The 27,984-nt window shown below is 38.5% G+C and overlaps 1 protein-coding gene across 1 annotated transcript in view; it reads right to left on the reverse strand.

Annotated features, from left to right (window-relative positions):
* galnt18b (UDP-N-acetyl-alpha-D-galactosamine:polypeptide N-acetylgalactosaminyltransferase 18b) overlaps positions 1 to 27,192 on the reverse strand; it is a 109,526-nt gene extending 82,334 nt beyond the window's left edge. The window contains exon 1 of the mRNA XM_084717027.1: positions 26,403 to 27,192. Coding sequence (XP_084573153.1) covers positions 26,403 to 26,640 — 238 coding nt within the window. The 5' untranslated portion in view covers positions 26,641 to 27,192. The remainder of the gene's footprint in view (positions 1 to 26,402) is intronic.
* Positions 27,193 to 27,984: the final 792 nt, after the last annotated feature.

Genomic DNA, 27,984 nt, shown 5'->3' on the forward strand with positions numbered 1-27,984 from the left:
TGAATTGTGATCACTGAGATGTTCAAAAGTTACAAAACATCCTGAAAAATGCATGAGTCAAAGAATGAGAATAGAGGTCTTAAAATATTTCAGCATCTCCTATGAACTGAACAAAAAAGGCATGTCAAGTCTTTTCCGGCTAATCTCTAACAACAAACCACAGATTCTGTCTGTGTGCTGTATTGTAGTGCAATGTTTTTAGTTTATACAAGGTCCATTAAATTCTTTTGTATTCAGAACTTTCTGTCTTACTAGTTAAGAGTAAATAGCTCTCAAACCAATAAATGTAAGTATTCCTGTTAACAAATGAATCTCTGGATAGATAACAAGATGACAAGACACTGTCAAAGTAAAGCAAATCTAGCAGCTCTGTGAGGCTGCACTTTGGCACAAATGTGCTTTCAGAATCAGAAATGAGAAAAACAAGAACATAGGAAATAGGTATGTAAAAATGCTGAAGTTTAGCGGGTAATATTCACCATTTTTACCATCTTAGTTTAGTGTGTTACCATGCTGACATTTTCTAATTAGCACCAAACACAAAGTACAGCTGAGGCCGATGGCAATGTCACTAAGTTTGTAGGTATTTTGGTGAAAAGTCAGGGTATCATTCATCCTGAGGAGAAAACGAATGTCTGAACCACCTGTAGGGTTACTCTCAAAACCATTGTGTAAAAGGTACAAAAAAAATTTATATAAATTCACAGGTGTGGCCACAGGTAATAATGAACTAATTGCAGACGGCCAGCAGGTGAGAACAACAATACAACACATGCAAAACAGTATTTTGTTTCCCTGGAGAGATCAGAAATGAATATGGTTGTGCAGTAGTTTTAACATTTATATCTGCTAATACATCAATATTAAGCCTAATGCTCAGGACTCTGGGTTGTGGGTCCACCTGCACATCATAATGATCCATCTGGTAGATGTTGAGCACTTTGGAAAGATAGTGACAACTTCCACCTGCTGTTGGTGCTAAAGGAAAAATCAAAGGCTCATCAAAGTAGGGAGGCTAATCCTCTGAGAAGCATGAATGACTGTATAACATTTCATGGCAATCCATCCAATAATTGTTAAGATATTTTAGCCTGGACCATGTGGAATGTGGCTAAAATCCAAAAGATTTCAGTTTGCATGTGTTTGTGTGACACAAAGTAAAATCCATAGAACTGACAATTTTTTTTTAATCTTTTGCCTTTTTTTTTTTTTGATTCTGCTCAGGATGGTGACCAGATTTAAGTTAAAACAGAAACAGTTTCCTCTCCTGATCCTTCAGATTAAACTACAGGCTTTAGCAAATAAACACTTGGCTGAGGAACAGAGCATGAATCAAAATCAGAGCAGCCAATTCATCTAATTAAAATATACACTTTCTAAAGAGCAATAAGTCGTGCTCTGCCAGTGGTTGTTACATAATCATAAATTACTGCACGTTTATTATTACGTTGCTATTAGAAGTGCTAGGAATACTTGACACAGGCACTACTGAGTTCTCAGAGAATTTTCTTTCTTCAGATTTTTACTATTTAATACCTTTCTAGCACTGTCAAGTGTTCCAGCCAAGCTGTACAAAAACGTTAACCTGCAATGCCACCACTCTACAAAGAGATTTTTTTTAATGATCAGGAAAAGGTCTTAGGATATGTGAAGGTTTCTGACATACAGTGTTTAATATTTCACTGACAAGTAGTAACAGAATCTTTAAAACACTGTGGAGTTTCTGTTTTTACCCGCTGAATGTAGAAACAGAAGCCTCTGCTCTAAATTAATGAAGTCTACATGGATTTGGATGGCAGACATAGACATCTAGTATTTTATTTTATGTTTTGTTTTTGATCATGGCCTCTTGATGGCTGGTATGGGGCACATATAAATTATTCAGGTGGAAGGCTCCTTGATTTTTCACTCGGGGAGTTTTGAGGGAAATAAGGCACAGGTCACTTATCAACCAGAGCTATTGTGAGAGTCTCTATTCAAAAAGCAGCTCATCTCCCAGGGTTTGTGCTGAGGTTTTAGATGTGACTCTCCCCTGATGGAGGAGCTGACAAACAACACAGCATACAAAAATGCACCACTCACACTCTTTACACCACCATGAATCGGAACTGAACAAGAGAACATCTGATTTTGGTTGTTGCTCGTTTGGTCTAATCACTGAGCTGCACTAACTCGGTGTGTTTACACTTGGACACTTAGGTAACCAGATTACAGCCCCCCGTCTGCAGTAATCTGATTTCTGGAACGTCAGGTCCGAGGATTGGTGAAACCTAATTTCACTGAATATAATTCTTGGATATAAATCAGGTTGCTAGTCAGCTTTTTAAATGTACTCATACAGATGATATAGACTTCAAAAAGGAAAAAGGACAGCACTGACAGCAAAACTGAAAGTGAACAGACGGCTGCGGCGGTGATGTATTTTTGTTGGCCAACCGTGAGGATCAGCAGCGGTCTGGCTCCCTCCACAAACAGCATACTGGATTTTTCAACTAGATTTTGGATTATTGTAGAAAATAAGCTCTGTGGTGAACAAAAGTTTCTGATACGTAAACATTTGGTTCAGCAATCTTCAAACGACCACCGTAAATGCTGTGAAGAAGAAGTAAAAAGCTAACATTAGGTTATAAATGAACTAAACCATGATTGCGTGACTTCACATCCCAACTAACACACTAAATGACTGGTGTTTGTCTTTATGATGATGTCACTGGTTCAGAGGGTTATAAATAGTAGATAGATAATATAATTTTAGGCGGAGTCAGCACAGCTCCTCTGTGGGGCGTCATGGACCTCCCCCACGCTATCAGATGATGTACGAGTTGAGCCACTGACAGCCTCCAGAATGTCTTACTCTGGTTATGAGATGTAAATGTTCACGTACAATAACTGGCCATGAAGAAGCTGACCTCAGCACGTTTCCTTCCCTCTCCTCTGATGCTGATGAGTGTGGGACCAACATGAATACTAATTTCATCTTAAATTAATTTCTACGTTAATTCCCCTGGTTAATATTAAAGTTTTAATAAACTTTGTTGTTTCCTGCATTCACAAAAGTTAATCCATCTTGCAAAATTTCATTCACTTATCTGGAATATGGTCATCCTCATTCATTCTTAACTGTATTTACAGTATTCTTTCATCTGTATATTCATTAGTTGATAGTTAAATGTGTAGTTAGTAGTTCAATAAACCATTCTCTGATAAAGAATTTGATTACATAGTTTGTGCATGAAGTATTACAGTTACTGTTATGAATGAATCAATCAATGACTCATTTACTGTTTTGAAGGGCGGTGAATTTATCACAAGTTAAATGCTGTAAAATTATACTCCATATAAATATTGATCACCCAGCATGACTTTAATCACTGTACTTCATCTTTTATACCAATTAATGTATTTACACTGCAAAGTATAAAAAGCAAAGTGGAAAGTTGTTGAAAGATGTTGAACGTTTGGGTTGTGGAAAAAAACGCCTCTATAACAAAAATGAATGAGATGTGTCATTGTTGCGGGCTAACAGTAACGTCGTGGTGTGAAACGCTGACAAGAAAGTGAAGTGAGAAAAAGTGAGACAAATGGTGAGGGAGTAGAAAAGGGCTCATGGGGTAGATGGGCTCAGACAAATAATGGTCAAACTCTTAAGGTTTGATAACTGACTATCAATTCTCACCATCTGCAAGTTAGCTGAAGGCCTGGACTGCGATATCAATCAGGATTTCTCCATTTCTGTCAAGAGGAGGAGAAATGACCTGCAGGTCAAACTACAGAGCTGCCTGTGGAGGAAGGATAAAACCCGCTTGCAATGTGATAAAGTTGTCGTCAAACTCATGAGCCACAAAATTCAACCTAAAAAAAGAATAAAATAACACATTCAAATGTTCCCCTATTTATTTTCATATTTAATTTTGTGGTTCGACTCTAATTTACCCATGCATGAATTTAATTGGTGAATTAGTTTTGAGTGTCAGCTTTGATTATGGAGAAATGGATCACTTAAATCACCTGGACTTTGATTTATTCAGGTTTTAATTCCAAACAAACACGACATTCACTACTGCTCTCTTGCATACTCATTGATATTTTGCACAGTCACAAGGACAAAAAACAAACAAAAAAAAAAACATGAATACATTGATGTTTATCGTATTAAAGGTCTTTCACTTCTTTGTCAGCCATTTCCAACTACACCGATCTGAAATGAGATAAGAATCACTTTACATGCAGCATTGTTATCAGCTCCATTTCTGATTTATAGCTCATGGAGACACACGAGCATATTTCTGCCACACTTGGTTTTCAGTTCAGTCCATGTCCTTATTTGTTGTTTGCCCTTGCCTGTAATGGAGAGATTTTTTAATGAGCCCTTTGAGGTTTCTTTTTTATCTCATCTGTGTTTTTATTTCCTTCCCTTCCCCCTGTTTTATCACTTTCATGTAGAAATAAACATGGAATCCAGTAAATTAAGATCTGTGGAAATCAAAGACAAAATCATAGACTGAAGGCTCAGAAGCCAAAATTTCTGTGGAAATTGAACCTTTAGAGGAATCGTTTAAATCATCTGATGTGGGGTTGTATGAGGTACTTGCAGGTCGGCACTACCCCAGTTTGGAGAAGCAGAGACACGCACCAGCACACGAGCTGAGCAATGGAAGGAAGCTAAAGAGTGGTGCATTCAGCAACAAGATTATTTAGCAATTTAAAAAGGTCCACCTTTAAGTGTCTAAGTATATGCTGTATTTCTCCGCTTTATTTTGCCATCAGACATCCTTTTCTGATGGGAAACTACCGCCATACAAGCCGAATGCTGCTCTCTCCAAACCAACCAAACTCTGTGCACAGCGGTTCATTGCTTACCTTCCTTTGCTGGTGCAAACTATTGCTGTGCCGACTGGCATCTACTGTAGCTAATATCCCTCTAAACCTTTAACAGTAAAAACAAACGCTTTTTACAATAAGTGCAGTTTATGTTGAATGTTTATGTTGAATGCTTTGAACATCCAGCATCTTATATTCCACGTTTTTCTTCACTCTGTCGCAGCACAACAATAGGCAGACTTTCAATTCAGTGGCTACACTTGCTGCACTCACTTCTTCTTTGTTCTGTTTTTGTGACTGTGGGTGCACACATCAATAAATCAGATGGTGCAGTGATTGGTTGGAAAAAAAAATCTCAGCTCTGTTGGGCCTTCAAGACACTTGATTGACAACAACTTCACAACAATGCAGCACTGTCCATGGATATGCCAATGTCTGTTCTGACCATGCACTGCTGATTTTCTGGCTAAGAAATGTAAGAAAAATTTTTGATACAGGTTGGAAAAGATAACACTATAAAGCACAGAGGACAAAATGACTGCTACTCTGATTCAACTGTTTCTGTAGTGCAACTGTAGTCTCAAATATAGTCATATATTATTTACTGTTAAAAAATTATAAATAAAAATACAAATTTCAAAAGTTGTTTGTAGTCCAAAATCCAACTGAACAATAAAAAATAGGGATAAAACACATGGTTAAAAAAACCCCATCATACATCAAAAATGAAAATACAGAAACTGGAAAAATAAAATCTAACACTGCACAAGGTGAAATGCATTTTAATATGATGAGTATCAGTGACCTCAGTCATATAAAACCTCACAGCCCAGATGCAAGTATGAACTGGCATGCTCATTCACGAGGAAACGGAGAAAAATGGCCTGAGGCTGTCTCCATTTGCATAACCAGCTGGCTAAATGTGTTGCACCTTTCACATCACCCGTTAAGGGTGAAGAAGCAAGCTAAAGGCCAGTAATGAGGCTTACCAAGTCTCCAGTGAAAACAGGCTGCCAGTGATAAACAAACGAGTCAAAGACCAGAAATATCACGGCGGTTGTGAGTCTGTTACAAAAGAATTTATCTTATCTGGGGGAGGAATGCACTTACTGTGTTAAAGTTGAAGTGAAATTTAAATTCACCTCACTAGTGTAAGAAAACAGAACCTAAAAGAATACTGCATCTGGTTTGCTTCTTTTCTCAAAGGAGGATAACACCATTGCTGTCAGCTCTGCTTAGCCTACAGACATTTTTTCCCTTTTCCCAGAAGTCTACATACTGCACAGTAACTGTAATCCCACTGTTCGGTTTTTATCCTTCATGTAAAAGGTGGAAACTCGGCTAACTAGCTGCCACTCAGAAAGCTGTAGCTAGTTAGCTTTACTTCCCTGTAGAGGTTATTTTCTGTTTGTTATTTCAACGCCTGCTCAGTCATCTGCAACTCTCACACATTAAATGTTGTGTTTGTCCAAGTCTAGCTAATGTTAGCTGTCTGTCTTTCATGGGTCCAGTTTTGCTGACGGCAAACAGGGATGGAAGTAACAAATTCCAACTATTCACAGTACTGTAATTAAGTTGTTGAGTTTTTTTTTTTTTTTTATATATATATATAAAGTTTGTAATTTTACTCTTTAAAATGTACAAGGGGTTTTTAATGGGTTATAAAACAGTTTCAATATAATACTGATGCATCTATGCTCTATCTATGAGCTACATAAGCAATTTCTGACAATTTCTATATAGTTATTCTGAAAGGTAGAGTTAGTAGGATTTGCTAGAGTTTTTCATTAATACACAAAAAAAGACAAAAAAAAAAAAGTCTAAGAACACAAAATAAGATTTTTTTTTTTCAACAACCTGCACAAAGTCCTGGTATGTAAAAAGTCACTTTGTTGCAACACAAATTTCATGCAGGACAATTAAGACTTGAATGTCTTTGTCTTGAATGAGCACTTAGATTTTTTTCTAGTTTTCTTATAGTTTTGTTACTTTTGATACTATCAAATTTGAGAATTCTATTGTTTTTAAGCACATGGTATTGAAAAAGTATCACTACCTTTTGAGAACCTTAAGGTAATTTCAGTGATGTAACAGTACTTGCACTTGAGTACAGATTTTCAGAACTCTCTCCACCAGTGACCAGACTCAAAACTCACAGCAATGGTTAGTAAGTTAGTAGCAAACTAAGAGTTGGCACTCTGTAGGTCTCCCAGTGTTTCAGTCAGGGATGGAAACAGCTAACAACGCTGGACCCCAGGTGGTTCTGCATCCTCCTCAAATGCACAAAAGAGAATATAACACCTCTGCTGTCTTCACAACACAGAAAAAAAATATCTAAATGTGTTGGCTGTGTGCCGCTCCAGGCAAGGTACAGCTGTTCCAGCGCACCACCCGAAATGCACACACCAACCGACATTAAATGTTCTTCAGTATTTCATCCCGCAGAGCCGGAGTGATAGTTGAGAAGTCCAGCAAGTCCATGTGTTGAACCTGAGGCTGCTGATTCACAGGCACTGGCAAAGGCAGTGCTCAGTATAGAAATATGAAGGTTCAGTCGCTCTGTTTCATTTCTGTAATCAGAGCGTAGCAGATGTGCTCGTATGTTTCGCACACCACTTTGAAAAAAAGCCTTGTTTAATGTCCTGCTCTGTACTCACACCATCGTGCGTCAGGACTCTGCCACAGAACGTATAGGTTGAGGGAGAATTTTATCGAACAGTAATTCCCACAACAATGCGCTGAGATATATAATTAGCTCAAAAACTCTGTGCTGTGTGGGAAAAATGTGAAACAGCCCAGTCCTTATCACCACACAGCAGATGCCCCACAAAAGCACATGACAGGGGAGTTTTTGCACAGTGTTGGTTTGCACCTCAGGCCATGCAGACTGAATGGCTGCTGGCTGCTTGCTGATGGCAGCCACTGCCCTCTATATCAGACTGACAAAGCACTGCCTGACGGCTAGATCATGTTTTGTCAGAAAATCCAAAAGCTTTCCAAAGTCTTGCAATCTTAAGAAAAAAGGGGACATCGAGGCAAAGGTTTAGTTCCATTAAAGTGGCTGCAGGGGCAAAAATCTGATATCAACTTTGGAGGGGACAATTACATTACATTTTCTCAAGAGCAATTCCTGAGGGAGACACCAAAAGTAGTGCTGTAACTCTGCTAACAAACACTCGGTCACCCTGCCAGATAAGAAACACTACAGTGTATTGCCTGATTCTCTTATTGACTTGAATCCAAAACAGCTGCAAACACTGGTTGATGTTACTGTGGGAGGCTGGCAAATGTCAGCTAAACACCTAGCTAACATGAGTGTTCAATAATTTAATGCAGTGAAAATGAAAACTGGGGAAAATTTTAACTGTTTTATTGTATTAAAAAGAGCAATATGAGGCAGTCGTGCATACAAAAATGAGTACAGCAGTCCAAATAGTGAACAGTAGACAGTATATAACAGGATGAAATTTTATTTACAGTACGATCTATGGTTGAACTTATTTGGCTCCTTCATGGATTCACTCATTCACTAATCTGAATTCTAATCAATGTGAAACGAGCAAACAAAAACAGTTATCAGGGCAAAGAATAAAAATTTCAAAGGGGGACACCGTGTCCACAGTGTTGATGTCTGAGTATAGAAACTTAACATGTTTTCCTTTACCTGCCTTATGTGCCACTGCTGAAGTTTGGGGAGGCAGTGGGCCAAACCATTGTGAGGCAAAAGAGGGGGGATGACAATCTTTTGAAACTTGAAAACATGTTATTACTTTCACTGCAGATTATTAATTATTATTATTTAAATTACATACAGTGTTTGCCACACATAGACTTTACTTGGCCAGGCTGTTCAGGTACAGTAACAACTGCCCGAGCAGATTTGGTGACCCATTTAGCATTTTTTTAATTTATTTTTATTTTTTGTCCTTTGAGAGAATGACGCCATCTTTGATCGAGTAACTTGGTCTAATAGATGCTCTGCTGCGCTCCCTGCGGTCTGTGTGACAGTCACACTCTGCTCTGCACAGTAACACACACAGATGCACACACACAGGGAGAGTCTTCTCCCTAATGTAATGTAATGTATGTCTACTCATGCATTTGTTTGGTAAAGCTTGTAAGTGCACCTGGTTGGTGTTTCTCATTCAGTGCCACTGATAGTTTGATTGTTTTAATTGGCTTCATCAACAGTAAGCCTCCTCCTCGCAGCTCAGCTACTGGTGAAAAAACCCAAAATACGTCTTCTGTTTTTAACTTTATAAAACATCCTGCTGATGAAGAAAGTTAACAGAGCTGACACAAACAGGAAGAAACAGAAGAAGGCTGGCAGGGTGAGCCCCGGTGTGTGTGTGTGTGTGCGTGTGTGTGTGTGTGTGTGCGTGTGTGTGTGTGTGTGTGTGTGTGTGTGTGTGTGTGTGTGTGTGTGTGTGTGTATGTGTGTGTGTATGCAGTAAGAGAAACCAGGGGTGTGGGTGTGTGAGTGAGGAAAAGAGAAGGGAAAAGAAGAAACGGTCTTTGACTTGACACTTAAATAAAGGGGAAAATAAAAAGTAAAATAAAAATGGTGAAATAGGAAGTAACTGACTAGAAGTAGGGTAATTCTAAAATAATGTTATATTTATTTTATTATTTATAAAATCCCAATTGTCATTCCGTTGGAAACAGTGACATACTTGTGCTTAAAATCATATATTGTGGGCCACAAATATTTTTCCCAGGATTGGGGGATTTCTGCCTTTGAGTGGCTGTTACCCTGTCATCTTGCAATTGCTATTTTCATGGACTTCTTAATATAAAAAAAAACTACAGCAAAAATGTGGATCATTTCTTCTCATTTCCTCTTATTACTAGATAAAATGACTAAGGCCATATTCATTCAGAATCCGGTAATGCAGTGAAAATGCCAGTTCTTTCATTCTGAATACGGGTAGTACATTAGGCTGCGGTGGTTGGGGCCTCAGGGTATGCTGGACAAAAAAAAAAAGAGTCAACTTTTGGAGAAACATAAACCAAGGTCACGCTGCAGTGGTCATCATAAGATGGTGATCAGACCACTCTACACTCAGCCTGAAATATCTCTGAGGCTGGGCTCTATCTAACGATGATACCCAGCTGTGTCTTTGCTTGGTTTATTTCGTGTACCCAGTTTTGATGTCTGGATTTGCCCATGCTTGTGTTGCAAAATAGTGACACCATGAATCTTCCTTCACTTTGTGTTCATTAGTTTGTTTTTTTTGGGACAGAGTGACGTCTGTTGTTCGTGGGAAATTGACACTGAGTAGGGTGAAGGAGTGCTGGTAGTGAGAAAGCAGGTGGATCAGAGAAATATGACATTATTGTCTCACAGCTGTCATGTTGTAAGCATAAATAAACACCTGATTCTGTCTGAATGTGGCCTAATACACAAGAGGCGATTTAACCTGTGACCACATGTTGCAGGAACCACACACAGTATGCAGCGCACATATTCCTGACAGCAACAAATGCATCGTGTTTACCTTCATACGCCTACAGATGGTAATTGAAAAGTGTTGTGAAACGATTCTGGAGCTGTGACGCACCAATTGTTGTTCTCCTCCGTGTACAATTCAGCTGAGACGTCCACATGCAAATACAAACCAAGCTCCTTAAAATGGCCTGGATCTACTTTTATGCTTTGCATTTACATTCTAGAGGCATTTGTGAATATTTGATGTCTTGTACTCGCAGCAGGAAGAGGCCCGGACTGGAAAGTGGGGATGCTGGTGGCAAACTTGAACTGGGTATCAACTGCTCCATAAATCAGTTGTGTGCTCAGTACTGTTCATTTAAAGCAAAGAGAGATTCAGAAACAATACAAATAGTGTCTCAAAAAGCGTGTTCATCTTATCCTTTTTTTAATTTTATTGATTTTGTAGAGGCCTTTGCTTCACTCATTATTTTCATTTAATGTAAATCTGTTAATCAGAGTTTTTAGAAGGGGTCTTTGTATGAGCTTTATGTTTCTTTCTTCTCCTTTTAAATGTTTTAAATACTTTAAATTCATGTATAAGACTATATGTAGGTAAGAATGAGTTTGTATATATGGGATTGTCTGAGTACATATGAAATCTTTTTTTAATAATGTTAATTCAAAATGTGCAAATAAATCAATAAAAAATGAACAATCAGATTTTAGACTGCAACACTAAAACCATGCTTGTCTTATGAATGAGGTGTTTTAATAGGATTTTTTGTTGTTGTTTGTTTTGTAGAAGTAGCAAAAATATAGAAAGCTGACAGGTAAATGTGCTTTTAATGTCTTATATTTCAAGGTGCAACACGAACAAAAGACAGTTGAGTTTTTAGGAGAAAAACAATCTGTCTGATTGAAACAATTACACCAACGCTGTAAGTTCCAATTATTTTAAATATTGATTGCTTGTTTTGTCCAAACAACAATCCAAGATCCACTTGTTTAGCATTTTTTTTTTAACTCGTCACTTCGATTTTCAAAATTGTTGCAGATTAATTTTCTCTCTGCTCAGTGATGGATTAATCAGCTAATCTTTTCACCTCTACATAACACATCTACACACCACAGTCAGCGAGTTCTTAACAAGTAAAAAGACAGACTACTCAGCTTCACTTAGTTTGTCATGACCATGAGGCATCTGACACTCACATGTGTCAGAGACAGCAGACGACAGCTGAGTCATGCGGGAACTTGTTCTCACCAGAGACTAAGATGCTCTTTGACAGCCACCGAGCGGAGTCTTAAATCTTATCCCGTGCGGAAAAGGTTGAGCTGTTCGAGAATTTGGGAATAAAACACTTTTACAGCCTCGTCATTTCATCCACATGATCTAAAGTTCTCAGTGATTTAAACTCAAACAGAGACATAAAAACCTCAGGAGGACAGGAGGTGAATCTCATTTTGGATGCTTCAGTAAGGACAAAACAAAGAGAAACTTTCATCATTATGATCATTTCCTCAAGTGCCACCTTTTTTATATACACAGTTCATAATCATTAATATAAGACCTAAATAACAGTTTAAAACTTTGACCCAAGTAATGAAAAAGTGTGTTTTTAATAAAAGAAATGTACCAAACTTATTTCCGCTTTGTAAATCTTCTTGAAAGGATGTCAAATAAAGATGATTATCACTGCATATTCATTAAGCAATGCTCCAATCTTCTGTATGCTTCTAATCAAATCTTTATTTGGTCTTTTCTATCAGCTTTTGTTTTCTGTACGTCGTCATTGAAAACAGCCTGAAAGAAGATTCCTTCACCTGTTAACTCATCTTAGAAAAAGACACATTGAGAGTTTAGTGGTTAGAGTCTCATGTAAACCAAAGCTTAGGTGAAACTAGTCATTTATTATTTCCCATTTACTCAGGCATCTCACTCTGAGATGAAAACAAAAAAGTAAGGTAACTATTTAATGTTGAAAGTCAAAGACCAAGGTTGAAGTTTGCAGAGAGGATTATATGAATATCTGAAGAGTTAGTGACGATTCAACATGTTTCTAAGTATGTGACTTCACATACTAGACATTTAGGCCTATAAATAATATACCATGACAACAACTCAAGCATTACAATATATTGTACTGTATATAAATGTGAAATATGCAAATGTGGGATATGACTAAATTCTGTGACCTTTCAGCAGGAATGACTTTAGACAGGCCTTTAAAAAAGCTAAAAACAACATAATTAATGATTATACAATATCTGCCCAAAGCTCAAATGAGTAAAAACAAAACTTTTTGCACCTTTTCTGTCCCACATTTTTTACATTTTGCTTGTGATCTGAAACGCTCTGCATGTCAGCACTGAAGAGTGCTTCTGTCTTTCTTGCATTTTGACAGAGGATTTTGCAAATAATGGGAGGGGATATGATTAGTGTGAATTTTCTATTTGTGTAGGACAAATTTGCAAGGAAAAATACCTTGATCTGTGAAGAGCAACGATAAAAAAAAATATAGCTGTATAAAAGGGAAGCCGGTGGTGAGGAAGACAGACTTGGATCATGAGCCAAACAGACAAAGATGAGCAAAGACGAGAGTAGATGTGAATGTCTTTGTATTTGCACCGCACATGGTGCAAATGATGCGAATTAGCAGACTTGAAGATATTCAACTTGGGCAAAAAATTTGTGTATATCGCAGGGCTTTGCAGAGTGTTGTGTGGGGACAACCAGGCGGAGCAGAGGAACAGAGCTGCTGCTCGCCCACAGGCAGCTTCTTAGTCCTGGGCAGCTCTGGAGAAGAGAGCTTAGGGCAGAGCCTGAGCTTCTGGAGAAATAAACATGCGGCGTCGTGCGGGATTCGTCTCTGATCAGAGCAGTTTAGTGGTGGGACAACAGTGCTTTTCTGTCTGCCTGTTTTTTGAGTATTTTCAATTTGAAAGTGGAAATGCTGGAAAACTGAAGAAAGCACATGAACGGTTTGACTTAAACATCCACTGAAGCTTTTGCTTCACATAAAGCGACCCGGAGTAGCAGCAGACAGTGTGGGGTGATGAGGAGGCTGTAATACCACCTGACTGGAGAAGTAACACACTGCTTATCTTCCCTAACAAACTCCTAATATTTACATGACAGAGGATGGACATGTGCATTAATTTATTTTGCAGATTTTCTGTAGATTCTATAAAAAAAATTCAAATTTGCAGTGAATGTGGATGGGATGAGAAGATTAACAAGTCCACTGTGAAAACAGTAATTAATCGGACTGTAATTATTAGTGGTATAGTGCAAGGACTATCAATATATATGTACTCTATACGGGCTAAACATCACTGTTTATTACATGTAATGTTATGATCACCTGACCTCCTCTAGAGATATAAATACAGATTACAAACACAGCAGATTCACATTGGATGAAGAACACAGACAACCTGTGTAATTATTATAAATCACAGGAGGAGCCCATGTAATACTTGTCCTGAGTGAACAGAGCCTAAGTGAGATAAATTGTAGAGAAGAAAATTTACATTGACGATGCGTTCAAGGACATTTGGACAACTGAGGTTTGAAAGTTCCTCCGCAACAGCCATTTTAATCGGAGAAACCTAACACCCACGCCTAATTTTTTTTCACCCTGGATCTGAAATGCTGTACTTTGTGGCCTGTAACTACAGTGGGAGTTTCTTCCACATCAGCGGTGGATTAATGGTGAGTGAAGTTTGGGAAAATATATTTTGACAGAAGATCTAAATTACAGTTAGCTTTGATGAATCTTGTTTTGAGGCCATGGTAATTCACTCCTGTCTCATCGAGTCTCGCCCTGTAATCCATCTCCAGCCTCCCTCATCATAACATCACATTATCAACAGCTGACTCCATAAAGACAAATCGAATACTGACTGAAGTCCACTGTCTTATGGACAGAAAGATCTGCTGAGAGAGAAAAATGCAGCATCGGTCTGAGGTATGAAAAAAAAAAATTTCTGTTAACAACCAGTCTGGTTTAAGAGATTAGTTAGTTAGTAGAATTTCACTGAATTTATTGAGATTTCGGGGATGTGAACAGATCGGCTTTGTGTGCTGACTGCACACATGAACTGCACATTACAAATTTGGCATGTGGCACGGTGGTCCACATGGTTCAGGAAGGCAAATCCAAGCAGCTGGCAGCTGGCTGATGGTGGGTGAGTACAAACAGCCAGACAGACTCCAAACGCAACAGCAGCAGCTCAAACCAGAGCCTTGGTTTCCCTGAAGGCATCTTTGGGCTAAGATGATGATGAAATTAATTTTACTAACCTTTTTAACCTTGAGGTTTGTTTCACAAAAGAACTGAAGAACTGAAGGAATGCTTAGAAATTACTGTAGATTAATTTTAATTTTAATTTTTTAATTTAATTTTTTTTTTTAATTAATTACTGTAGAGTTTTTTTTCTTGTATTTATTCATTTTTTATCAAGTTTATTAAGTTAAAAGTTTATACTTTTATCTTGAACACTGATGTTCTTAACTATGCGACACACACAGCTTCATTTTCATACTGAAAAACTCAAGCTTTAAACATTTCTTTGTGTCCTTTATAACGCATGATAGATGTATTTTTAATGTACAGCACGACTTACAGACAGTTAAACATGCAAGTGTATTCATCATCATCTTCAGCAGCACAGACACATGATGTGAGGAAGCCATTAACAGTGTCCATGTGCTGCTTTTTAGAGCATTCATAGAAATGTTCTCAGGAAACCCTTTTAATTTCTAAGGACGATCGTTATCATCAAACACGGCCCAGTTTCTTAACTATTTGCCTCACTTTTTTTTTAGCACTGTTTTAGAGATGAAATGAGTCAATCAGTAGAAAACTGAATCATCAGTTACTCCGATAATCAATCAATTATTTATCAGTTATTATTTTTAATTGTATTCTTTTGAGCAAAGATTCTAAATATTACATCGTTACAGCTTCTCAAATGTGAGGATTTGTTGCTTTGCCTTATCCTGTTTGAATTCTAGATTAATAAAAAAAAAGATCTGAAGATTAGTGAATAATGAAAATGATTGTTAGTTACGGCCCTTATTGACAGATGACAAAACACATTGTGTTGTTGTATATGATGTCATCACTTCCCACTTCCATTAAGACTCATATAGGAATTCTGATGTGTTTGGCAGTAAAGTGACGTTGGTTGGCATTGACTTTTATATCTTTAGGATCAATTTGCTGAATTATCAGCCTAATAATTTAAAGTCTAAACAATTTATTGCAAATACAATATTGGCTGGTGAGCTCACTCATCCAGTGCAATAAATATAACACAGTAAGTCTACATCTATATCACAGCACTGATCAATATTACAATATGGGCAGCTGTTAACCAGTGTGATTTAATTCCACACAAGCAGAAATATATATTATTAATATTGTTTATGTGTTGTGGCTATGTTTACTTGTTTAATTCATCCATTTGCTTTTAATATTTTTAAAAGTCCATTTAATTAAATGCCCTTTCAGACTTTCATCATAACTGGCATAAATCTCTGAAAGAAATGCTTAATACACTATTTACTGATCGCTCCTTTGATTTTTGGCATAGAAGTGGTCACATTTACAGATTTCAGTGTCAGAACGTCTGCAGTACTGAAATATTATCAGCAGTTTCATCCCAAAAATAGGCAACAGGGCAGCACAATTAATCAAAATGTTATCGAAACCACAACATGGCCAAGTTCAATGTCCAAATTACAGAAGTTGCTTTTTTTTTGAGAAGGGAAAACTGTGTGCCAAAACAGCTTTATAACAAAGTACTGTAGTGCTGTTGAGATGCTCTAGCCTACAAATCTTGTGCTTCATATGAAAGAAAACATGTTTGTTTGTTACAGACCCCAACAAATGTCACATCATCATGATTTTAATAGTTTTTTTTCGAGTGAAGATTAAAAAGTGATGCAAAAATGATCATTTCCACTAACTGCAAACACAATATTTGCCAATATAATTGCAAAAAATATTTATTACCCTATCTTGCAGCCCCAATAGGAAAATAAATTTCACTACCAAAACCTATTCAGTGGATTTGAAACCTGTGCAAGGAAAGTGCGGAGGACGAGTGAGAAAAAAGATAACTGACAAATCTGGAAAGCATGAAGCAACAGTCAGTTTATCCGTACAGCTGCTGCCTTTACTGAGGTTATATGATAATGCAGCTTTGAGACGTGGCTTCTCAAAGGTCCAAAGGAGAATTAAAGGGAGAATCATATAATTAAGAGGAAAGAATGGTGGATTTTTTTAATTGTCATTTTCTTACAAATGGTGGATTTGTACAAGAAAAGGAATAGTTTAACATTTTGAGAAATACGCTGATTCACTTTCTTTCTGGGTGCCTTTTTTTTTTATATAAATAATTAAAGGACTGTCCAAAGACAGTTAGATTTTGAAGGATGATTTTGACATTTTGCCAATGCAGCCGGTTATCTTAGCTTAGAACAAACACTGGAATACGCTGGTAGTCTGGCTCTATCCACACAAAATCTATCTGCCAACACCTCTAAATCTCACTAATGAACGTGTCATAACTCTTAGGAGTCAGGGTTAAAAAGTCGAGCATTTAGCAAGCTAATGAGCCAGATATTTTTTCTCACAGAACAAACCTGGGAAAAAAATGGACTTGGACGTGGACATGGAGTGGGATGCTCACGTTCCCCCGAGTCAGCTGAAAGATGTATTGTGTTTTGAGACATTTTGTCCCTTACTGGTCAAAGAATAATTTAAAGCGGTAGTTTAGGATTATTTGAAGAGGCGCTGCAGCAGAGAAATGGTGTAGGAAGCTAAGTAATGAACTGCTGCGGACAGAGTCAGCAGCAGAAGGTAGTTCAGCCGCCTAAAACCATCAATATCAGTGAGTTATATTCACAGTATTTCATTGCTTTACTTTTCCGTCAGACTTTTCTGATTGGAAATTGCTGTTACATGAGCCAATATTGTCCTCTGCAAACCAACCAGACTCTTTTGGCAAAAACAGTCATTTTACTCTGCAGAATACAGGGGAGCAAAGTTGGCAAAACTGGGGACCGGCATGTACTGTAGCTAATAAACTGACAATGGATAAGTACCTTATTCAACCCCGCTTTAAGTAATCCCAACTATACATTTAATTCAGTTGTAAATTACATTTATAATCTTTATTTTACTGACTCCAAGCACTGAAGATCATATGAATATTACATTGTTTTTTCAATGTAAACAGATAAATGGCTTGTTGAAAACTTGGTGTAAAATCTCATACAGTCACAGCTAAACCATTTCAGTCTGACTTACAAATGTTGTTTTCATATTTTTCTTGTGGCTGCAGAAAATCCGTGGGGGAAAAACTACTCTGAGAACATTTGCAATAGTGAACTGATCTATTTAGTAGAAATTGTCAGGGGACGACCTTTGAATCGAAACTCTTGTAAGAGGCTTTTACACGTCTAATTTATTCTCTTCGTGATGATTTTGCCCTCTGGAGTGCAAATAATTAATTGTTTTCATTACCAAATATTCTCCAGTGCATTCATATCCCTGTATTTCAATAACTTCTCGATTTATTTGAATTACCACCCAGAATCTGGGGGTTATTCTGTTTAGTATCTCCACTCCTCACCCCAGACTCTCTCTCTCACACCGTCTGCCTCTCTGCCTCCAGGCTCCCAACTACAAGTGTTGACAGATGAATCAGACTCGTAATAAATCTGCAGCAGAATGTTTATAAAGACCATGGTCACATTAATTTCGTATTTATCAATTATGAAGAACAGTAAAGCCTCCTTTCTTAACTCCACTTCAACGGATGCCAGGGCCTGAGAAGCATCACTCTACAGTGATGAATTCACAAAAACCTTTAAGGGGGTTGAGCTATTATAAGCACACAGCTCTGTCTCTAAATGTGCCTAGTGTCCTACTGTACCTGGCTGCTTACTGAATAACTCATGAAATTCTGCCAACCTAGCAAGACTAAAATATTCCCTCAACAAATATTTTTTACAGCAGAGCCAGACTGATTAATCAGGCATTGGATATTAACTGATAATGGCCAATATTAGCTTGTCACAGATCTATGTATGTCGATATGTCTTGTGAAATGGCAGTAAACCAACGCCAATGCCATGTTTACAGTAATTTAGAAACTTAGTTTGTCCGCCAGAAAACACTGATAAGTTTATTTTTCAACTGGAAAATACAACACTCAGTAGGTTACATCTTGAAATTGAGCCAAAATTAAAGATATTCCCATCAGCCTTAGCTTCATGTTTTGTGATACTTAGCAAATGTTAGCATGCTCACACACTAAATTAACAGGTCCCTAAAGAAGCTTTTACATTCAGTGTTACTCACCAAACTGCATTGTATGAATCTTTGAGGTCTAATAAATGTACAAAAGTATTTTTTTTCTCTCAAGCAAACTAGTATTTGAAATCCTGCATTGTTAACTTTTGTGTTTACTAACTTGCAATCATCTTCTTCCCTTGGTGACCTCTGGCATATTCTAATGCCACTGTTCCATCACATACAGGATATATAGTGGGGTTGGGCAATATGTTAAAATTTTCCCATCAACTAGCAATTGCCACATTACATACACAATACATACACAGACAAATTCAACCAAACATCTTCTGAGCTGCCTCGCTTATTTGCCGTGTTAACTCATCATAATAAACTTCATTCAAGCTCGACAGAAAAACAAATTAAAACTCCAAAATTAAAACTCCAAAACCAAAACCATCTTCTTTAGTCTTTCTACAGCTCCAACAATCACCAGCCGTAGTTGTCAGATGTGAAACTATTCTGGCCGTGCAGGCTCTTTTCTTCTTCACTCATCCTTCAGCTCAGTGGGTGTGTACTGTGAGACTCACTCATGTACACCATTAAATAAGCTAAATAAAATGACAAAAATCACTCCCCCCAAAAAAAACATCAACCAGCCATGGACTCAGCTAATCCCAGCTAGCTGGTACATTTGCTCCAGTTCTCCCACTACCAGTATGTATGTTAGGTTAAATTTCTCCTGTCAGTGCCCTTGTCTAAAGTGCTGCCTTAGAACTGGAGATGGTTGCCGGACTTTTACATGCTTTTTGGGGACTGTGCACAGCCGAAGATAGTGAATTATTAATCAACTATCCGTCAACTAATTGTCATAGTCTCAATATACCTCCTGACAGTCCTAACCTGTCCTGTCACTTCAGTTTTCACTCTGCACCAGGCAGCAGTCCTCAGCTGTTCCTGTCGTTCCCCAGTCACCTGATCATCACCTGCCAGCACACCTGCCCCTCATCAGCCTTAATGAGCCGCTCAGTTCCTGCCCACTAACAGGAGTCTTCTGACTGATTGTGTAGTGCCACTATTTGATGTAAGACCCAATTAATTAACAACTGGAGAAGGGCATCCCTAATTTCTCTTTTTAGGAGTAAATATTCCCTGTCAACACAACACATGAACAGGCTTACGTAATGATTTTTTTTTTACAAGATTACAAAAAACCCATTACGAGACATTTAATCATCACCGAGAAATAAATCTCTCTTCATGCTGCATCTTTCAGAAACATAAAAAAAAAAGAAAGAAAATGAGCTCCTGATTTGCCAAATGAAAATTTGTTGCAGAAGAAGAAGCCCAGTTAACACTGGAAGCAAATACTGTTGATATCTGCACATGAAGACCATTTTAAAAAACGAGATTTTCACCTTTTTCTGTCAATAGTGGAGATATTTGCATCAATGATCTGATTTTGCTTTCATAACTTATTTGAATACTTCTATGACACCCATTTAGACATCCTATATCTTATTACATCACATCATCATTCAATATCATAGTAAAAAGAAAGAAGAATATTTAAAATGTTGTAGTTTTTGTTATAAGAAACAAGGCTCCCTTCTTCTAAAACTGTATCAAAAGAGTCTTTTAACTGTTTCTTCTCCCACAGGACCGAGCACTTAAAAGGCACTGGAAGTAAGTGTGAGTGTAACTTGTACTCTCTGGAGCTGCATACCATCGCCTGCATGCACAAGCATGCACACAAACACCTGCACCCATCCATGCATACACATGTGCTTTCACTCATTTATTCTACTCCTGCAATCACTGTCGCTGTGGAACATCACATCAGATAAATACCCAAATACAACTGTCCTCTGAGCATAGCTGATTTACTGTGCCACTCAATTGACTTGACGGGTGGATTTGCTTGAAGCCATCTTGGGAACTATCGCTACCATTTGCAGCTAAATCAGCGCTGTGTTAATGATGAGCTCTCGCAGGCCTCATGGCCATTCAGTCAGACTACATGCTGGTAATACATGTCCTCAGAGGTCGAAGCAAGCCACGAAACAAGCTGCCTCTTCATGAACAACATCCCATTAAAGCGGGCCTCTGTTGAAACAGCATGTCTGTCATACCATGCATTCATACACGTCTTACACTGTTCAATCACTTTATTTTTTTTTCTAACTACTTCATATAAATCCTACATTGACAATATCATTATTATCAGGATTACATGTGTAGATTTGTTCATTTTAGCTTTTAAAATATAGTACAAACTATTAAACTGAAGGGACTAATTGTTTCAGCAATTATTTGAGCAAAATCGGTAAAATTGTTAAATTATATATTTTCAGGTTCTGGGTTGTTAGTTGGACAAACCAAGTAGATTACAAGACATCACACATTTTTTCCACTATTTTTTTTTGACATTTCATAGACCAACGTCATATCTAAGTTAGGGTTTTTATGCAGAATACTTGCACTACTTCCGCTAAACTAAACCTTCCCATGTTAAATTATGGTGATGTTATTTACAAATCAGCTTGCTCCAGACACTTGATGTTCGCCATCACTCTGCTGTCTGGTTTGCTATAAATGCCCCTTTTCAAACACACCACTGCACTCTCTACTTCTCTGTCCACTGGCAATCCCTGCACGGCATAATATTCACTGGTTTATGCTTATATACAAAACCGTCCTTGGACCATTTCCTCCTTACTTGTGTCGCTTACTGCAAACTGCTCCTGCTGCCTATAACACTCATTCTGCTCACCGTATTCTGTTGAAAGTCCCCAAAACAAATACTACACTTGGTCAGTCATCATTCCGAGCTGCTGCAGCCAAAGACTGGAACGATCTGCAAAAAAACACTAAAACTGGAAAATTTCATTCCCAAGTCAGTTTTCAAGAACTCTATTATGGACATTCTCACTGATACATGCAACTGTTTCCTGACCCAGAGACATTTTTAAAATTTCTGTTGGTTGGCTAATCTCTGTTGCCCAGTGCATGATCCTTAGTCTTTGCTGTTTTTGTTCTTGCTGTCACTGGATCGCTGTAACATAGCTGTACAAAAGCACAATTAGACTACTTAATGTGACAAGTATGCAAACATAAAGATATGAGAGATTTTGTAATGTAACCTGTCCAGGTTTTCTATAGGTCTTTCTGTTCACTGTTGCCGGTGGTTTTTGTACTATGAGGAAAAGAGTGCAGCTAACAGCCCTCATGGTGGGCGTGTGTGAACCTGTCCAGTCCAACTTCCCAATAAATTCTCTTCGGCTGACTGTGCATAATACAGAGAAAGAGTTCAGCTGGTTTATGTGCTGTTGCCACGTTGCTTTGTCCTGGTAACAGGCCACTTAACTTCATCACATAGTTGGAGTGGTGGAATATTTCTGTCTCCTCTCTGAGTGGGAAGCTGACACCAGAGACATCTCTTTTGACTGTCCGTAGTGACTCAGCTGCAGTAAATGTTTCAGTAATGCGCTGTGGTGTGGGGGCTCATACTGGTCTCACAGCACACTAACACTAAGTGCATGTGGCTTTGGGAATATTGCACCAGGACGCTCTAAGCGTGCAAGTCACAGCGTGGAACTAAAGAGGGCAGGAGGCAGAATATACAGCTTCTACATTTCTCTCACAGGATGATATAGGAAGAAAATGTATTTTTATAGATGTCGAAAGTGCATTAATGACTCTCTGGCTCTGCCTGAAGCTCAGTGGCTGTTGACGCCGTCGGCCACTCGGATTATAGGTCTATATTTGCAGCAAATGCATTCAGAGCAATTATCAGGCAAAGCCAGACAATATGGCTCGTACTTAAAGTGACAGGTCATTTTGTTGGAGCAGTTTTTATTGTTGCAAATGTATGACATCAACAGTCTCCTCCAGTGTTAGCCCCAACAGATTCTGCTGTCAACGATGGTGCCACTGTGCTCCCAAACTCTAAAAATGACAAGCACAGAGACATATTGTTGGTATTAACGTGATCACTGTCATGTCCCTGCAGTTTATGTTGGGGATCTGCAAACAGGTTCACAAATTGAAAAGAGGACAAATAGCTACAGCAACCAGTAATGACGCTGGCTGCATGAGCTCATGAGACAATGAGTGCAAGTAAAAGGGATTTTTTTTTTTTTAAACTAATTACTGAATCACTGCCCTAGATTTAAAAGTGTCATAAAAAGATAAGGAGCCACATCTACTTCTTAAAGGATGTCAATTTTCTTTCTGACAGTGAGATTAGAAGATTGATGCCACTCTTGTGTCTTTACTAGGAACACAACGGGTCACAAAACTCACGGTTCTGATCGAAGGCAGCAGATCTCGCCGAAGTTGAAATAAACATCACAGTTTTGATCTGAGGATGATCTGTTTCTATGTTGACAAGCATCTCAGCTTCTGACTGAAAATGCACAAAGTCACAGACTGCATGATTTCACTCAATGAAGGCAAACCTGACGCCTTTTAAATCAGCTGTGCTTTATCCTTTTTTTTTTTTTTAAGTCTTCGATGCCACACAGTGTTGGGCTTCAGGGTAAAAGACAGCATGTGTCTGGCTTGTCTTTCACTGCAAAACTACATCAAGATTTAAGATACTGTTTCTTCTCACAGTAGTGGTTAAATTTAGTTCGCAGTTCACCTGCCCTACAGCCACTTAGCTTAGCTTACCACAAAGACTGGAGAAAGTGCAAACTGTGCTGACTGTGCCCTCGAGATGAAACAGTATGAAAATTTCATATCACAATTATATTGACCAAAATTATCACAGTTATCAGTACTGTTGCTATATTATTAAAATGTGCTGAAAATATTTTTAAAAAGTAATGATATTCACTCACTCACTCACAGAAATCATCTTTCAGAGTTTTATATTGAAAATCTCTCATCGATTTGAAAATTTCAAAGCACAGTAATCACATACAGTTTTCACAATACTTAAAATTTGAAGGGGTAATAATCACAAATTTGTAAAATGTAAAAATGCATGAATATATATGAAAATGTAAAAACAACATGTTATGGTTTTACGGGGCGTTGTGTGTGGGACGATTTCTTGGACGGGTCGCACAACTTCTGAGATATGATGTGTTAATAAGTGAGCTTTAGAGGTGCTGCAGATAGATTTCTTATTAACCTTTGGACAGAGCCAGACCAGCTGTTTTCCCCTGTTTCCATTATTTTATGTAGCTTCACTTACAGAACGAAAATTAGAATGATCATCTAACTTTGGACAAAAAAAGTGAGTAAGTATATTTCCCAAAATGTCAAACTTTTCCTTAAAACTAGTTCAAGTGCTGAGATATAGACTGTGTGGTCTGACTGTTTATTTTTAAGAGCCTGGGGAAAAAAATAAGCTTTTCAGATTCAGTTTTTACTTTCTAAACTTTATATGTGTTTATTAGGGCTGATACCTTCTGGTTGATTGTTTGATATGGTCCTGTCTGACCAAATTCTCATTGATCAGACAATCACTGCTGTTACTTTTCATTTTGTCAGTTGCCCAAGATTTTCTTTGTTTGACTACAGCCCTGATTTTATGAGCATTTTTTTGATAAGTGTTTTTAATTTTAGATAAGGCTTGCTGAAGTGGGAAATCACAATAGAAGTTTCCCCCAGACTTGTTTTTCCACACAAATCTAGTATGAAATTATCATTTCTGTCAGAATACCAGAAATAGTTGAAACATGTACTTTGGAGGTAAGTCACTGGGGGCACCTGAACAAAACTCCACCCCACAGATGCCTATGGGTGCCAAGCTGAAATGGAGACCTGCCTCCAGGAGGAATGTTTACCCAAGCTTAGCACAGAGCCTTTATTGCTCACAGCGGCATGAGTAGATTTCTGTCTGCATTTCACTTGTGCACCAGCTCTGTGCCATTTCAAATTGGGATCTGCCCAAAACGAGCCCCCCTGTGATGACAAGAATAGCTTGTTTTAAAGACACAGAGTGGAGGGAGAAATTAACTGTGTGTGATCAAGTGTGAAGTAACTGTACACCAGGAGAGGAGGAACAGGCTTGAAGGAATTTGAGAAAAAGGGATTCCAGACATTCCTCAAAGTAAGGAACAAGTTGGAGTTAAATAATGCATAAGGAGCAGAGAATTAGATCTCAACAGTTTCATAAATTTTCCCAATTAAGTTTGATAAAATAAGAAGCAACTGAAGGATGAATGGGCCGACAGATCAGACAATTCTCTTAGCAATTTCTCCACAGTCGGAGTCAGACATACTCCGGCATGGAAACTGAATAATACACTGTGTTGTAACTGTATTTTAATGTAGACTTTTTCTGCTGCCAGCACTAAACACTTTTTTGGCTCTCAATAAGGATGCATAATGTTGTGTCACACTGCATTTTCAGGCGGAGTGCAGTTCAAGATATGAAGAGCTTCATAATGTGCACCTTTCTAAAGAATATACAGCAGGTCTCAGCCTAACCAACATTCAAACTAGGACCTGAGCGATACTGGATTTTTGGGGCCTATGCCGATATCTATATTATGGAGCAGAAAAATTTCCTTCATTGATATTATTATACAGAATATAATATTCCAAAAAATAAAATATATACATGAACACACATTTTTGCAACGATGCCTCAAAAGTGGTGAACACTTGTGACAATGATATGTAACAGACGCAGGGTATTTTGCAGTTTGATCAACTTTTTTGTCCAAAATTATATCAGGCAGCGGCAGTCCTAGACAACTTTTGTTTTGTCAGAGGGGCACATTAAATCTGGGACAAAAGACACAAAGGTAGTTGTAGATGTTCAAGCTTTCAACATTTTTAGGTGCAATACATACAGTAATGGCACACCAAAAACAGCACATCATACCATGATTGGTATTTGTTTCAGTTTCAGTGACATGGTGTCAGTGTCACATCATACTAAGAAAGTGACATTTTATCATTAAAATCATCGCAGATATCAGAGCATTGAACTTTCAGGATCTAGTATACATAAAATGCTACCTATACAGCTAACAAATAAAAGCAATATGCATTTTGTTCTGTTAAAAAAGGTTTTTGTACAGGCACATATTGGGCAACATACGCCAATGACACAACCAATATAACAAACCGATGTAGGTGTGATAGGCCAATATCGGGCTGATAATATCGGTCGACTGATATATCGGTCGGGCAAACCTTAATAATGGCACAAGCATGTGTTTAACTGTATTGATGAATGAAACATGAGATTATTTCACTGCCTGTAATCAAGAGATCAATGCTATATACTTTAAACTGTAAGTTTATAGTAATATTAGCAGCCTTAAACATATTGTTTCCTACATAATCCCACTACCTTATTTCATGTGAGTTTTTGCTTGATTTATGTTGCTCACTTTGCTCTTTGATCCTGTGGTTGCTGGTTGGCTTACTTTAGCGGATTACAAGTCTTTTGAATATGCTTTGTATAATGCTTAATGAGGGGCGATTCCTTCTATAAGCCTCTGGGGCTTTTATTTTGCTTCACCTGCACAGTTTGCTTCTTTTCTTTCTCTCGTTGGTGTATTTCTGCTACCCTGTTTTATTGTGCAAATAACTCAATCTGTGCAGAATTATAGGATGTATAGTGCAGCTCACTTGTAACTCATTATTTAGCTCTTGTACATGTAATGCCAGAGTCAGTTAGGCTACAGCCTCACTGTTTTAATCCTTACAGCCCTTTGTCCTCTCTCACCTCCTCTAAATAATCTGATTTTTAGCAGACAAGAGAAGTTCCTGCTGTATCACACCTTGTTCTTGTGAAATCAAAGTAAAGCGATTAAAACTTTCTTCCGGTGGAGGTAGGTGTGGGTGCAGGTGAGGTGATGGAGGCTTTTTACCTTGTATGTGTTGGTTGACCACGTTCTCCAGCCGATCGAGCCTCTCCATGATCCGGATAGTGTCCCCTCTCTTGTCCCCCTCTAACTTTCTCTCCGGTATCGGCATCGGCACTTTGATGTAAATGTTGGCGATGTAATTAGTGACCCATCCGACATAGAGCAGGCACACAATGTTGGTCATGCCGCTCAGGATCACGCATGTGGACACCAAAGTTTTGGTTCTCCTGGTGCAAGCCATGCCGACATCCCTCCATACAGCCTGCAGGATCCCGTTAAACCGGAGGACAGGGCGACAGGCGCCCGCAAAAAATCCGGAATAATGAAGTTATTTCCAGCGACTGTGCAGCGATGCGATATCCGAAGCGCAGAAAAGTGCTGCGTGGGGATTTTTTTGGCGACGGTGAAACGCAGGTTAATGTCAAATATCTACAGGTGAAGGTTCCCTCTCTCGTTCCAATGCAAACCTCCGTCGGCTCCAGTTGCATTTGAGGATCAAGGAAGCAGGAGAGACACCGAGCATCCTGCTGCAGCCAATGAGAGGGATGGTGAGGACTGACAGCCGCCCCTGCTGCACGCGTCCCCGCTGCGCACTGATTCACTGTGAAAGTGGATCTGACCGGACCACTTCCATAGATCAGGACGCAAAGTGTGATAACCTATTTCTGTCCAAACCGCGACTTATTTGCGCCACACGGACCAAAACACTGTGCACTTGATGTGTAAATTCTTCCCCTTTAGCTGAAGCGCAGAATCTCTGAGAGTTGCTTATTTTTCAGTCGTGCACTTTCACAGTTCCGATCAGATCTGAAGGGGAAGATTCCTTGCTGCAATACTGGATAAAGCCGCGAGATAGAGACAACGCGTCTGCTCTCCACGGGAAATCAAGGTGTGGCGGGGTCATGTTATAGGTCTGGCTCAGGTCCAGCTCACTATGAGACACACAGGATGCAGAGATAAGGCTGCTCTCATCTCATATGCTGCAATTAGACCTAAGCAGGGGAACACAGCCAGGCAGAGTAATTACAGCAGATCCCAAAAGGAACATGAAGACCTGCAGCCCTTTAACCTGGTGAGACAAAGTAGTCATTTTCTACAGAACTGTAAATTTTAGTGTTGATCATGAACTTAACTTGTACTTTGAGGCATGTTTGCATTGCAGTTGCCTCACTATAGGTGCTCTTTCTGTGGCCTGAGGAGACTAACCACTAATTGTGAGTGTCCAGGTCAGAGATGTCTGCGTCTATGGGGAACTTGAATTGTGGAACACTATGGGGCAGTGCCACCATTTTTGGAGGATAGCAGTAGTAGCTGCCATCTGGAACTGTCACCACTGATTTGTCATCAGTTAATTGTTCATTAACTGAAATCATTTAAGTTTGGCTAAAGACAAATACATTGACAGGTGAAAAGAAGCTATATGTCACAAAATTGAAGTTAGTCAATGATATCAGTCCTTTGTCCTTACTAATAAGCAGAAAGAGTCTAACACCTTACCATAGGCTTTTTTGGCTGTTGAATGAAACAAATCTATCAGCCGCTTTAATATTTATTTACCAGTATTTAGCTGGTGGCAGGAGCTAAT

Source organism: Lutjanus erythropterus, chromosome 1 (genome assembly GCF_056507025.1).
Source record: "Lutjanus erythropterus isolate fLutEry1 chromosome 1, fLutEry1.hap2, whole genome shotgun sequence".
Lineage (NCBI taxonomy): Eukaryota > Metazoa > Chordata > Actinopteri > Lutjaniformes > Lutjanidae > Lutjanus > Lutjanus erythropterus.